General features: G+C 44.4%; 1 protein-coding gene across 1 annotated transcript in view; it reads left to right on the plus strand.

Annotated features, from left to right (window-relative positions):
* Nucleotides 1-14,714, plus strand: part of LOC138453255 (uncharacterized) — a 452,395-nt gene that overhangs the window by 367,884 nt on the left and 69,797 nt on the right. The window contains exon 19 of the mRNA XM_069605925.1: nt 14,543-14,675. Within this exon, the coding sequence (XP_069462026.1) occupies nt 14,543-14,675 (133 nt within the window). The remainder of the gene's footprint in view (nt 1-14,542; nt 14,676-14,714) is intronic.

The following is a 14,714-nucleotide window of genomic DNA, read 5'->3' on the forward strand; positions in this document are numbered from 1 at the left end:
CAAAAGTGCTCATGCATGGATGGAGACCACCAATTGGAAGGAAGGAGAACGCTACGCATACTGTTGCATGGATAGTGGAGGCAGATTAGAAGCTACCAGGAAGGTGTCTGTATCCAGACAGACTGAGATTAGAAGTGGGATATGGTTTTCAAATAGTGTTGCCATTAGATATCAAAGGAACAAATGCCTGTGGTGTGTGATATAAATATGCTCACTATTAGCACAGTGAAACCATGAATGGGGCTTTTATGAAGATCATACCATGAAGGAAATCACTCGGAAGGGCTGACCATTTTGAAAGGTTTAGGGACTGGCAATATTGAGAGGTTAGGCAATAAAAGATTAAATGAAATGCCCAGGATCACACATTGGTTAAGGAGTGAAGCTGGGATTTGTGGGAACTCTGCAATTTCTGCATTTGAACACTTTCTTTTCCAGTTCTTGCCATGAACTAAAACAATCTCATTTCATAAACGGACTTGGAAAGTATACAAATCACATTACCAAACATGACCATTTTTAAGCAAAATATTATAGAAGGGGGTTATGCAAAATGGGAATGATTCTAGCTTCATTCTCTCAATCAAGGGAAATATATAAGAACCATCTTACCAATCGATGTGATTTAACACATTTAATCTGGGTTTGTCTTTTGTATTTTAAAGCTTTAAATACTTCCAAAACAATGGCTTGTGACATTTTCATGCATAAAACCCTTTGACTTTTACCAAAAAGCAAACCGTTTTTTGTGTCAAACAAGCAGACCTTAAAAGACGCTTGCCTGAGGCCTGCAACATATGGTCCGCTCTTTTCGGTCTACCAACCCTTCCACCCAAATCGCCTACATAAGAAGAAACCTCAAGTAATAAGCTAAACGATACCAGCAGCATGCGAGAAGTAAACCTCACAGAAGACAGGATCACTATCGTCTGCTAGCAAATCCAGGATACAAACATGAATACTGTCGTTCCATAGTCTTGAATTTGGATACTTATTCACCTCTTGGACTAACAGTTTATGCATCGTTGGAGGCGATTGCCTAGGTTTTACAACACCCCATCTGAACAAACCAATTTCTAGACCTTCACCATACAGTATGTTGGTTTTTATAGCAACCCCTATCTGGTACAGGCACACAGCTGATGATAGCAGACTGTGTTCTGCAAAACTAAGTACATATGCAGACAGGTTTATAAACTTCAGACATAGGAAAGGCTCAGCCAGCCTTGCTGGAATGTGATATTCTAATTTTGCATATGAACACATCTTTGCAATGGGTGCTTCACACACTGAGCTAACCTCTGAACCATTGTGGTCCTCAGTTTATCAACATGCATTTCACCATTGCCTCTTGCAAATGATCAACATAATTCCCACCGGAAGAAAAGAATGCTACAGAGTTGTGCGATAAGGAACACACAAACTATGTATACCACAGTGAACACAGAAAGCAATACATGATGAATTGATCAAGGCAGAATGCACTTTCCAAAAGAGAGAGGCAATGGGTTTAGATTCTCAGCAGCACCCATAAAATATCCTGATGTGGGCTATTTAAGACTGGTGAACAATGGAATCTTACTTCTTCCGGTCAGTTAGCCTTGTCTGGCCCCCTCCAAGGTGGGGGCTCTGGGCAAGTGCCCCTTTTGCCCTCCTATAAAAACGACTGACATGTCGACCTAAAACTGCTTCAAAGACTAGGCAAACCTGGAATGACTTGGTTCATTCCTAACCTCTGATTGTGATAGTGTTCCAGGTGAAGTTCTGGCTAAAAGTGATCCCCCAAGTAGGAAAAGTCCTGGCAGACCTGGGGTCTTCGGCTATTCAGTAGAATTTGTAGTTTCTGCAGAGGTATTGTGCTCTGGAAGAAACACATAACCTTGCATTGCCCACCTTTTTAGGCTTCATGCCTGACCTCGCCTCCTGCGCGAAGTCCCTCGGTTTCCACATCAACGAACACCTCTCCAAGACACACATAGCTAAGGGAACTCGGACAGCTTGTTGTTTGCTTGGTCTTCGTGTGAAAAGTCAAGCTTTAGATCCACTGTTCAAGCACTGGTCCTATCCGACCTGGATGGGGGCAATGTACTCCTCGAAAGCCTCCTGTCCTCCCGTATGACCCTCGGAGGTGTCCTGCATGCCTCAAGGGTCTACGCAATACCACATCACCCCCCGGCCCTCATTGACCATCATTGGCTCCCACTGCACGCACAAATCAAGTCTTGCTGTATCATCTATAACCACATCCCAATTATCAACCCTGTTCAACCTAGCAAAGAATGGTGCACTACCATCCAAGATGCCCTTGCTGCCAAAATCAAACTTACAAAACAAAATCATCACTAAAAACAATATTGGCAGAAAAACATACCAAGCCAGACCTAACTACCAGTCTCATAGTATGTAACACCCCAACCTTCAATTTCTCACCAGTCTCCCAAGAAGTAGTGTTCAATACTATAGGCAAATTGAAAGCATCTAACTGCAAAGGGGACAATTTCCTAGCGCATTTAGTCAAATAATGTGCTCCCACCCTTACCCCTATCATCACCAATTTTGTTAATGCGTCCTTCAATGCCAACTTGGTCCCAGCCAGCATCAAAGAAGCTTGGGGTCACCCCATTATTGAAAAAGCCAACGCAAGATGCCTTAATTCCAAATAGTGACAGGCCCATAACTACAGTACCATTCCTTCTCAAAATTGACAAAATAGCATATAACCAAATACAAGCCCATATCGAACAGAACCATCTCTTAGGAGATGGACAATCCGGGTTCAGGCCTAACCACAGTACTGAAACCGCACTTACTGACCTGAAAATCCAAATGGATACCATCAGAGACTCTGTGGGGGGAAGGGGCATATTGCTGCTGCTGGATCTGTCCGCAGTGTTTGACCTTGTCGATCATGATAAACTTTGTGAAACATTAGCTGAAGATTTCTGTTTCTTCTCCAATGCCAGCCTCTGGGTCAAATCTTTTTTAGATGAACGTACTTCCAGAGTTTCCATTCGCAAAGATGTGGCTGACCCCATAACTGTCCCCATCGGATTACCCCAAGGATCATGTCTCTCCCGACCCTCTAATGCCTACACCAAACTCCTATTCTCAGCACTAGACTATATGGGTGTCATCTACACACATTTTGCAGATGACACCCAGATCCTTATTCCTATCACTGGGACTATGCCCAAGATACCTAAACTTTTAACAATCTACTCCATTCACAACTGGATGACAATGAACAGCCTCTGTCTTAATGATGAGAAGACAGAAATTCTCATCGTAGGATCCCAAACTAGAATAGGTGCCCTTCAAGCAGATTACACAAATATGAATATCGATGGCACCCGGATACCAGTACTCAAGCAAGTTAAAACTCTATCTAGATGCCAATCTCACCATGAGTAAACATCTCAGCCCTCTCTTCTTCCACAGCGTACACAACCAAACTCATTGCTCTAAGCTGCCAATGCCTTACTCCCACCAATTGCATAACCTTAGCCAGAGCTTTGATATTAACTAAGCTCGACTACTGCAACGTACTTCTACTAGAAACCTCCAATGCCAACACAAGCAAACTACAATTCCTGCAGAATAAAGCATTGAGAGCGGCACTAGGCATAAAGGAATCAGACCACATTTCTAACATTCGGCGAGATGACCATTGGCTGCCTATCAAAGCCAGAATCCTTTTCAAAACTCTGTTGTATATAAATTCCTCACTAACAAAGCACCCAGTTACCTCAAGGCCATTAAGAAAAAAGTAACTAATCGAGCACTCAGATCAAACAGGGCTCTATTAGAAATTCTGCATCATAAAAGTACCAAAGCAGGAGGGAACAGTTTGAGTCCTCGCCCCTACCCTATGGAATTCCCTACCACTCAGAATTAAAAAGGAGGAAACTATTGCAAGCTTCAAAAAAGTGTTGAAAACCTGGTTGTTTAACCAATACTGATGGACCAAGACATCCTACCTGTATCCAGCCCACATAGGCCAATCTTCATACCCATGAGTCTTCCAAAGAACTACACTGGTTTAAAAATCTAACCATTCTGCTTCTTAGAGCCACTTGGCCAAATGCTATCTTATTTGTAACATTTAATTCATAAGCTGTCTGTAACCTTGCCGTGACACCTAAGGGTCTGGGCAAATAAATTAAATAAAATATAAGGCATTTGCCCTCATTTCACCCAGCTACCTTGCAGAGAAACTCTGAATCTGTGGCAGACCGTGCACAACCAGAAGCCAGTACATGTGCAGAATCTGCCCCTGCAAAAAGGAAAGGACCAGAAAAGCAAGCCACCTCTGCCCTCACCCATGACTATAGAACAGCCTTCCTGTGGGCATCCGACTCGCCCCCACGCTCCTGCAATTCAGAAAAGAACACAAGACCCACTTCTTCAAGGAATCTCAACACCTATCGCCCCTATCGCCGCCCTTGGCCAATATGACTCGCAACACACTGCCCGCCCCTCTCCACCTCTGCCCCTCTGTATCCCCCCCCCCCCCCCGCTGTATCTGTTCTGTTACCTCTGGAAAAGCACTCTATTATGTATCTGGATAGTTATACCTCTGGAAATCGCTTTGTTGCTTCTTGAAGCTAGGTCCGAGCTCAATTACCATAATTTCCCTGCATTAAGCCCCTTGCCCACATGTAACTGCTAAATGTATGCACTAGTGCTGGCAGTGATTTGGTGCATTCTGGCGAGTAGAACTAAATAATCCGCCTGACTTGAGGCCGGCAATCTTCGGCCTCCGCATTGGGGATTGCTGGTGTTTGTAGCAGCCAATGTCGATGTGGGAGTTAATATAGAAGTTGAATAGGAGGGCTGCAAGTACCATTGAAATGGAGAAATGCATTTTTCCAACAGCTGTTTCCATTTTGACACAACGAACATGTAGAATAGTAATGGCTTTCTTGTCTGCAACTTCTGCCACGAGATGGTGGAATCAAAATTATCTTTCTAGGCGGAGCACGAAAGCCTCTGAAGAGGCAGGTGAACCCGTAATGGAATGCACATGCTGTTGGAGCCTATTTTTGGGCTGCGTTTTCACAAATCTCTACGCCAAACTCTGGATGACGTGCAACAGCAATTATCCACGAATGACACAAGTGAGGAACATAACAATTGCCCAGTGCCTGAAGTATTAGCACCCTGCTTAAAAAAGGCTGCTCTGAAATATTTGTTCAATAAAGCAACGTCCTGAACACTAGGGTGACCAGTTTTTGAAAATAAACCTGGCCAGGCCACTGACATAGAAGTAGGACTACAGCTTCATGTAGATGAACAGAAAATCGTCAAGGCTATATTTAGTCACACTCCCCTCTTAGTTTGTTTGTAGCCAGTACTATGAAGACTCTTCAATTTTTCATTAAAATATCTTTTATTATTTCAGTACTAGCCAATCTTGTTTAAATCTCTTTATAGGGAACACATTTCTAAACCGTTCATTTATACACATTCATCTGGCCAGATCTACAATAAAAAAGATTTCTTAAACAAAATCTGCACACTGTTGAATTAGTTTCATAATTCCAGTTAATTTTCTTAGCTGTATAGGGCTGTCCTAGTTAAAGCAGTGCTGGTGGTTGCTGTGTAGGAAGGTTGACGGTGTGATAAGGCTGTCTGGTCACCAACTACAATGAATTAGGAGCGCAGGCTTCATCAGGACGATGATGTAATTCTCAAGTACACCAAAGTGTGTAATGTCTTATTCAGCAGTGGTCTGTACCATCATTTTGTGGGTGGGAATCCCTACTAGTGGGAATAGAAGCACAATGCGTCACTAAACTTAGGAAGGGAATGTGCAGCCACAAATTAGACTAGTCGTGGGGATCTGGTGCATGTCCCAAACTTGGGAGTGGGGATAGTTAGTGCTGTGCAGCAGTCCCAAACTGACCAGAAATTTGAAGTAAGCTGGATTGAATGGATATTGAACAACAAATTGACAAACGTGAAGCTAAGCAAAGTAAACGGTGAAGGGAATAAAGCTTTATGGGCAAAGCTAATAAGAGGACCACATAAGTGCTCATGTGTAAACAAATTGCTGAAAAAGGGCACAAGTGTGAAAGAGCACCATAAAAGTTCACTTGGGATTTTGCTCATACAACCCCCCCTTTAAGAGTTAATGCAGTGCAGCAAGGCCAAAGACTGGCAAGAGGTGACACGTGTTGGCAGAGCCACAAGGCTGACAGAGAAGCCAGAGGAGTGTAAAGCTGCAAGTACCAAAGAACTTGTGTGGGTTGAAGAACCCAGGGATCCTGGTTGCGTGACCTGTGATGGGTGAACGATTTGGTCCGACAACTGAGCCTAGAACCAGTGAGCCCTGAATGCTGAAAACTAAGGACATTGTGAAACAGAAAAGTATACATAGTGAAGTTAGTCTTGGGGAAGGGCATCTTGGGACTTGAAGAACTGCACGTTATTGTCTTGAACGGATCCTCAAGACCTTTTTTGGTTTTGAACTGTTGCTTGGAACTTGCGGAAGGGAACCCCAAGGATTGTTTGGAATTGTATTGCCTCGAGCTTGAGAAAGGTAATCTTGAGACTTTTGTGGAACTTTCTTATACTTGGTGTGGGGACCTGAAAGAGCTGGGAGCTGAAAGAAGCTCCGAATTTTGAGTTAAACACCTTTTTCTTTTATTATTGACATCCCTACACATTGTGTCCATAACCTATACTTGCCCTCACAACTAAAGCTAAACAGAACTTAAGTTTAACCCGTTGACTCAAACTTACCTTTGTTTCATTAAGGTAGGGAGATCCCATTTTAGCAATGGACAGGTTAGGCCTTTTATTTTTTTATTGTGCGTTCGTTTTACAGAGAACCTTTTTGGACATAAAACCATTCAACAAGCATCTACTTAATTTGGTGTTGGTCTTTCAGTCTTTCACTCTTTATACTTTTAAGCTTGTGTACTATCATCAGTTCAATTGTTTTATAGACCTTGTCGTGGTCTCAATTTCCGTGATCATGTTTTCCACTGGCGCTGCCTGTTCTTGTCTCAAGTGTTACTCATTCATTAGGGACTGTAGGAAGGTTATCCCTGCACATATGAAGCGTGGATTTGTCCCTTGAGTAAAGTCAACCCACCAGTCATCGAATGATTTATCTTTAAAGTATGATTTGTTTGGACTTGGTCGTCTCGACCTTTCGTGCATCAACGCAGGGCATTCCAACAGCAGATGCTTTGTTGATTCCATTACCTGTTTTTTGCAGAATCTACATGAGCCATTCCTTACCCCTAGATTCCGGTGTTATTCATTAATTCATTAGTGCGGTAGACCCCAGTCTTATTTTCATCAGGCATTCCCGCAAAGCTTTCCCTGCAAACTTCTTCAGGTAGTTTGGGATTGTATCTCTTCGATGTTCTTTGTTGTTTTTTTTGTGATTTGAGTGCAAGTCGCAATTCTCTTGTTTTTAACCAATCCTGTCTTTAGTTTTTCTTTAACTTTGTTAGAATTGGCAATTCGAGTGAAGAGTCTCTCACTTAGATGATGGATCCAGGAGTCCTTCCATTTATTTAATGGCACCAAGCTTTTGCCCGAGTCCTCTGCAGATAAGATTTTGTAGCCGTATAGTGGGTCCTTTAATGAGATCTTCCTTAGTAGCGATACTGATTTCCATTTTACCACCCCATGCAGGGATTGAAGCCCCAGTTCAGCTCTTATTGCCACAATTGGTGTGCATCTGGGCAATTTAGTATTGGCTTCCAAAAAAGGCTTTCTAATTTGGCCCATATTCTCCATGCTAGGTTTAGGCCTTCTTCACTCGTGTATGTCCGTATTGCTGTCACCTTTTTTGAATGTAAAAGGAACGTACCGCCCCATTGTGAATTTGGCAAATCTTCCATTTGTGCTAATTCCTTGATGGCATAGGTTTTTGTTGGCCTTGCCAGTTAAATAAACTTCCCATTGTTTTTCAGTGATTGACTGGTTGAATGTTATGCCCAGATACTGTTGCGCTCACCTGGCTCCCACAGAGGCGTCGATCGGAACTGGACAGCTGCGGTCTCCACCAATGTGACGCGTAGGGCCGAGAGGACAGACTGGACTGGCCCACCTAGCTTCGTTTGCTTGGCCCGTAGGAATATTCTTCTGCAAATGGAGAAAGGGAATTAACCACCCGCGGAGTTGAGCGTAAATCCCCCCCACCGACGCTGTTCTCCCCACAGATCACCTTTGATGTCCCCTCTTATAGTCTCGCCTGATGGTTTGAAAAGATGAGCTCTCCATACTGCATTGAGCGCAGGGGCGCGTTGATAACCGGTTGCTTCACTGGCTCCAAGGAATTGGTGAGTTCCAGAACCATATTGACTCTGAGATTCCCGGCAAGACGCCGTAAGTATAAAGTTTGTGAGAGTTCAAATGCCTAACTTTCACTATTGTCCGATTCCTTGCAGGTTGCAGCTTGACCCTAATGAAGAGTTCATCGTGGCAACCGGTAGTATTCTGGTAAGGATTTGTATTTTCCAACGCAGTTCGATAAAATGTCAATATGTAACCTGTTGCTTTCTCCCTTATTCAGGCGCTGAGAGAAAGTATGAAGTCTTGGGGAATAATGCCTCCGGCGGTAAAATCGAGTAAGTCTATTGTGGTGAGGAGGGTTCCCCTTGGTAGTCCCTTTGTTTCACCTTGCTGTCCTTTTGTTTCCCCTTAGGGGCCGGGGTTCGGCGAAGATGCAGTGGAAGCTGCGCAGACACGTGAAGAGGAATAGTACCCCGGTGGTAAAATCAGGTAAGTCTATGGGGGGTAACTAATATTCCTATGTATTTCCTTGGCTCACCTTGCTTTTCTTGTCTTCTCCTTAGGTACCGGAGTGTGGCGGGAACATGCAGGAGGATGCGGTGGAATGTGAAGATACTGCGAAGGCCGGTTAGTTCAGCGCGGCGCTGCAGCAGGCGAGGTGACGCGCATAAATAGCTTTCTTCCAGCTCGAAGGCGCGATGGATCGGGTATTCAGGTAAGGATCAAAGGTATTGCTCTTGTTCTAACCTTTTCTCCTTCTTTCTCCCTTTTTCTAGGAGCTCCAAACTCGAGGCGGGCGTGGCAGAAGGCTGGATGCAGACTTGCAGGCACGGTGAGCGTTCCGCTGCTGGATGCAGAATAACACGAAGCGTGTGCTGCTCTTCGGGCGTGGTTTTAATAGCCTCCGAAGTAGTCCCAGGTAAGTATTCCTCCCCAGGCCCGCCCGAGTAAAAAATAGTCCCCAAGTAAAGTAGTCCCTTCCAAGCCTCTTTTGTCTTGGAGCTCTTGCAGCATGGTCTGCATCAGGTAAGTTTTAATCTATGAGCCTGGTGCCTATGGTGCCAGGACTGACTCTCCATATGAGCCTGGGGCCATAGGTGCCAGGACTGGACCCAAATAGCCCCTAGCAGGGGTTGTTGGGCTTGCTTGGGATAACTTGATGCCTGCTTCCGGGGTTGCTGGACTTGGTCTGGGTCCCCGGGGGTAGGCATCATGACAGATACTTAGATATTTACTTTTTAGGCACTGGTCGCCAATCTTCCAGACAAACCTTTTTTCGCTGGCTTTCTGTGTTCCTCCAATTGTTTGTATCTTAGTTTTTTATTGACATTTATTTCGAGCTTATTTAGATCCATATGAGCCTGAAGTTCATTAAGCAAATGTTGTAAGCCAATTGGAGTTCTGTCAACCAACACAATATCGTCTGCATAGCACATCATTGCTTTCGTTATTAGTTTTGGGTGGAAAGTGTTGGGCATGTGTTGGTGCCTGAGGAAGGTCTGCAATGTGTAGTTTAAATAGGGTAGCCACTAGGGGCAGCCTTGTTTCACCCCTTTTTTAGTTCTTAGCTCTTTAGTTAATTTTCCTTCATAAGTTCTTATTCTCATGGAGGTATTTGCGTGCAGTGCTTTTATGGGTTGCAAGATGTTCCCGGGGCATCCCCAACATTTCAGTTTTGTCCACAGGTTGTCCCTGTCCACCCCATCAAACGCCTGCTTTAGGTCTATAAAAGCCAAGTGTATCTTCTCTCTGGCTTTAATGGTGTTGAATTTAAGTATGGACAAAATGAGTAGGTTTAATTCTGTGCCAATGCCTTTTGTGAAGCCTATTTGCCGAGTATCTGATGGTATTTTTGGCCTATAGGTTGAAGGATCTTCTCTGTTCACTGCAAGGCTACTCTCCCATCGTTTAGATTGATTATAGCACCATACTGGGTCATTTTCTTGGAGTGCCCGTATTTGGGCACTAAAGAAATGTGAGTGCAGCTAGATGAAGTTATGTGCCCAAGATCAAACCTTTCTGGGTAAGAGGAAAGATTGAGTTTGGAATGGATATTCTGCAGTTTAGCCACTGGACGCAATTTCTTTTCTCGTAGGTAGTACTTTTGGTGTAATAACTCAATTTTGTTGTATAATTTTATTTCTGCCTCCCATCCCCCCACATCCCACAGTTACACCAACATTGTGATTTGGGCAAATCACTTTATATCCCTGTGCTGGTGTTAATTCTCCCCCTCACTTTTCCAGCTCTCTAATTCTCCTCTGGAGGGAAAGGTGAGAAGCTGCCAAGTGTAGGTATACTGTCTTACTCTATGGGAGGGTGTGGGAATTGTGTGTGTGAAATTCATGTGCTTGTTGGAATTTGGAAGGAGGGTGATGCTATGCATGTTTATGGCGGATGGAGTATGGACTGTCATGGATGTTGGTGGGTCTGGGGGATGCTGGTTTGTTAGTGTGAGTTGTGTCTGGGGGGCTGTTGAGTGTGTAGATGTTGAGCTGTGAGTTAAGGGCTTGAGGGGGCAGGGGAGGGGTCCTGGGTGGCTGGATAACTCGCAATACTATGATCAATTTCACTTATCAAAATTCTTAATCCTGCCTGGGATTATGGTTAATACAGACTGGTAGTCTTTAATTATCATGAGTAAGATAAATGTTTCTCATCTTCTGCTTGATACTATTTGATCTCTTGTCTGCTGGTCAATATTGCAAATTCTGTTCATGTATCCCTTGGCAGTAGCGGAAACAGTCCCCACTGGACGTTGAAAAGTGACTGGGAGGGGTGAGGTTGGAAGGAGGTGAAGGAAAATAAGGGCCTGAAAGGTATTGCATAATTCTTTTTATCAAAGGTTATTCTCGGAGGAAGAGCAGCTTCAATGTCTGGGAAATATCAGCATCAGATTTTCTCTCCAAAGGAATTCTTTTGTAACCACCCGGCCCTAATGTAATTTACAAGACGTGCAGTAAACCCCCCCCCCTACCCCCCACATTTAAATTCTGGAAATCCAAATAGTTTCGATATGATAGGTTATTTATAGTACGCTTAATACCCAGAGGTCTTAGCGTGGACCCGGGACTAGAACCTGTGTTGCTCCGTGTCTTCCTGCTTCCAGGTGGAGCATGTTGCCTCTGAGCTATCCCCCCGAGACCATCTGGTACATGAGCAGATTACCGACCACCCCGCCCCCAAACGCTGAGGGATGAATAGAAAACAACCCATGAAGTCCTGCTAGCATCTATTAAGTGACAATTGATTGGGTTTAAAATCGGATTTAATAATTGTCTGCCTGAAAGACAACATGGGGTCGTGGTAGATTCTAACTGTCCAAGAAATCCTAATCTTCTTGGCAAGTGTTATAGCCAACCTTTTTCCAGTGAAACCATGTTTTAGTTTCCAGGTAATCGCTTCTAAATTGGTGAGGTTTCGGAGTAAACTACAATCCTGTATTGGTGGGGGGGGGCTGCAACCTTTTGCTCGCCGAATGTTGACTACATCTCCCATCAGCCCTATCCTTCACATTAAATAAGGCATTGTGGGAGTGTTATTTCAAAGCATCTGGAGACCTGCAGATTGCAGCTCCCTGCGTAGATTGGCCAGCCTCGCCTACGCTGGTGCAGAGAGTCCTACTACAAGCAGTCAACTTCTGGCCTTCGTATACTGGTACTTGTATATGGATCTAAGAAGTTGTAGGTTTTATAATCCACAGAAACGTTCTACAACTGGTGTTAGGCAGAAACCTGTGCAGTTCCCTCTGGGACCACTGAAAAAGATTTAGGACTACAGGTGTTTGGCAGTAAACCCACTTGGTAGCAGTCTGTACCACACAGATTCACTTGGTAGCTGTGGCTGAGCAGTCAGACTTCCCTCAAGAAGAGTTAGGCAGTATACAGAGTATTCACAATAGGTCGAGAACACAGTAGAACAAGTAAACACTGACCAGGGCTTGGTGTAAAAGATATAATTTATTTAAAACCACATCTAGAAAAACACACAGGCACTAATACTAAGCAATTCAAAAACACGGTCACTAAAAGATATACACTCCCTTAAAAGAATATTAGACAAGTCTTAAGTAAAGCCCCACTTATTTTCAGACAGTGGTGAGCGCTTAACGTAGATGGAACTCTAATAGTTCGTTTTAAAAAGGGAGAGAAGAGCAGAGAACAAGTTGAAACAGATCCCAACACTTTTTTTCAGAACATAAGAGGGAAAGGCAAAGTAAAACCGTGAAGTTAGAGTTCAAGCGGCCGGATCCACTTTCAGAGGATCCAAAAGAAATGTGTACAAGGTCACACGGTTGCAATGCACAAGAGTCTTGTAGAGGTCCAAAAAGGAGTTGGACCAAAGAAAGGGACCAGTTAGAGGGTCAAGGCGGCCAGCCCAGTCCAGAAGGTTAAGGGATTATTATTACCTTGTAGCAATCTTTAGAGGGGGAGACCTGGTGGACACGGTACCTTAAAGTGCTGAGAACGCTCCAGCGGGGGCAGTTGTTCCTGGCAGCGGGTGCTAGTCGGTGCTTCGTCCAGAGAAAGAAGGGATCTCGTCGTGGAGGAAGACAGGAGTCCGTTGCACTGCCAGGGAAGAAACCAGCCGCAGAGTTTCTCAGGTACAAGGAGCGGTCCAGTGATTCGTGGTTCAGTGGTGAGTGGCTATCCGGCCGCCGGGGTTCTTGGCACGGGCAGTTCGACCACAAACCGGGCTGGGGTGCGAAGAAAGGAAGGTAAACTGGTTGTGCCCACCAGTCAGGGGAAGAAGCCTCTCCAGCCGGGAGATCTGTCGTCGGGAAGTGGTGCGTCGGTTCTGCAGGGCTCCACCGGTGGTGTCGTCGTGGTAGGTCGGCTCAGATTCTCCCTCGTCGGATTCTCAGGTCCTGTGGCGACTTCTGAAGTTCCAGTCCCCAAAGCCCTGCTTTTATACAGAAAACCCCCATTCACTCAGCCTAGCTGTCACTCACATGCTAAGTGGTGTGCCTAAGCCCCCTCCCACACCCCCTGTGGTACCCAGACAGAGTGGCACCACTTTTGGAGGCTTCTGTGGAGAAGCCTGCCAAAAAGTGGAACAAAGGGCTCGACTTGGGTTGGAGTCACAGAAGAGAACACAAACGCCATTTTAGAATCGAGTCTTGGCAAAAAATACCAAACGGCGAATTAATATTAATTAATTATTTAATTCTCATAGCCTCGAACATACCGCCGGTTTATTTAAAGTTGGTAGCCTCGAACAATGGGAAAATCCCATAGGAAAATATTTGCGGTCGAATATAAAAAGTAGTTTCCACTGCCACCAGCCAAAACTCTATCAGGGGGGACGGAGACGTGCCCCCTCGACTAACAGACCCCGGGGCAATCGAATTATGATGGTTTGTACTGGTTTCTGTTAATTTGGGACTAGTAAAGCCAATGGTGACTTTACATGCCCTGGGAGACAGTAGTCAGTCCCAGGGTATGGAGTTTATGGTGGGGTGTCACTATGACACCCCTGTGTTACTGCACGGAGGGTGCTGTGTAACACACATAGGAAGAACACATGAGACCATATGGAGTAAAGGACCCCATAGCCCATAAAACACATTACCAGTCAAAGGAATACCATAAATTATGTCCAAGAGTGGGAGAAAGAGTCTCACTCTTGGCAGGAGGAAAAAAACAACTCCAGAAATCCAGCAAAGCTGCTGGGGGACTCACTAGGTTAGGAAATTCAGCCTAAAGAGAGAATTCTCCCTAACTGGCCAGCAAAAGAGAAAGTTGTTCAACACACTGCCCATGACTGAGCAAAGAGGTACTTAAGGACACTCTGGTGCATACTTGCACTGACAGCTACGCTGCTAATGCGGGTAATTCGTACATTGAAAAAGCATGTGGGAAGGGAACTTTTGGCAGGCTGGTTTTGCCCTCGTTTTATGTGGGGTGTAATATCTCCCTTGTTCTAGCACTTTATGTTTTGAAAGACATTTTAGATAAGCTGTAAGTTCTTCAATGTATAAATTGTTTTCGTTTTATGTGTTTGATTATCAAACCATTGTCAAGCTGTAACACAACAAACACTGAAAAAGCATTGTTTGTAAAGACTCATTTTATTTGCTTATCTCGATGTATTGTATTTTCCTTTTTAATGTGGTTTTGTTCATCGAAAAAAATGTTGCAGTACAAAAACATGGGCATGTTTCCCCAGCAAAGAGCTCAAGTGTCTTCCAATAGCAGTACATGGTGCTGAGATGGGTCATGAAATGTTCTGATCATGTTGGCTACTCCTGCGATGCCCCCAGTAAGTGAGCCTCTGTTCTTTTCTCCAGCTGCCCCAATACTGCGGATCATTATGAAACCATATTTCACCCGGTAACTATGGATTCAAGAGTAAGACTTCCAAGTCACCTCAAGAGATTTGAAGTGAAGACCTTTACTTTTAGACAAAATGCCAAGGGACAGGTGAGCCCATCTCTCTGATTGGTCGAGGTACAAATGAAT

The sequence above is a fragment of the Ambystoma mexicanum genome, chromosome 4p (genome assembly GCF_040938575.1).
Source record: "Ambystoma mexicanum isolate Mex_15411 chromosome 4p, UKY_AmexF1_1, whole genome shotgun sequence".
NCBI classification, from domain to species: Eukaryota; Metazoa; Chordata; class Amphibia; order Caudata; family Ambystomatidae; genus Ambystoma; species Ambystoma mexicanum.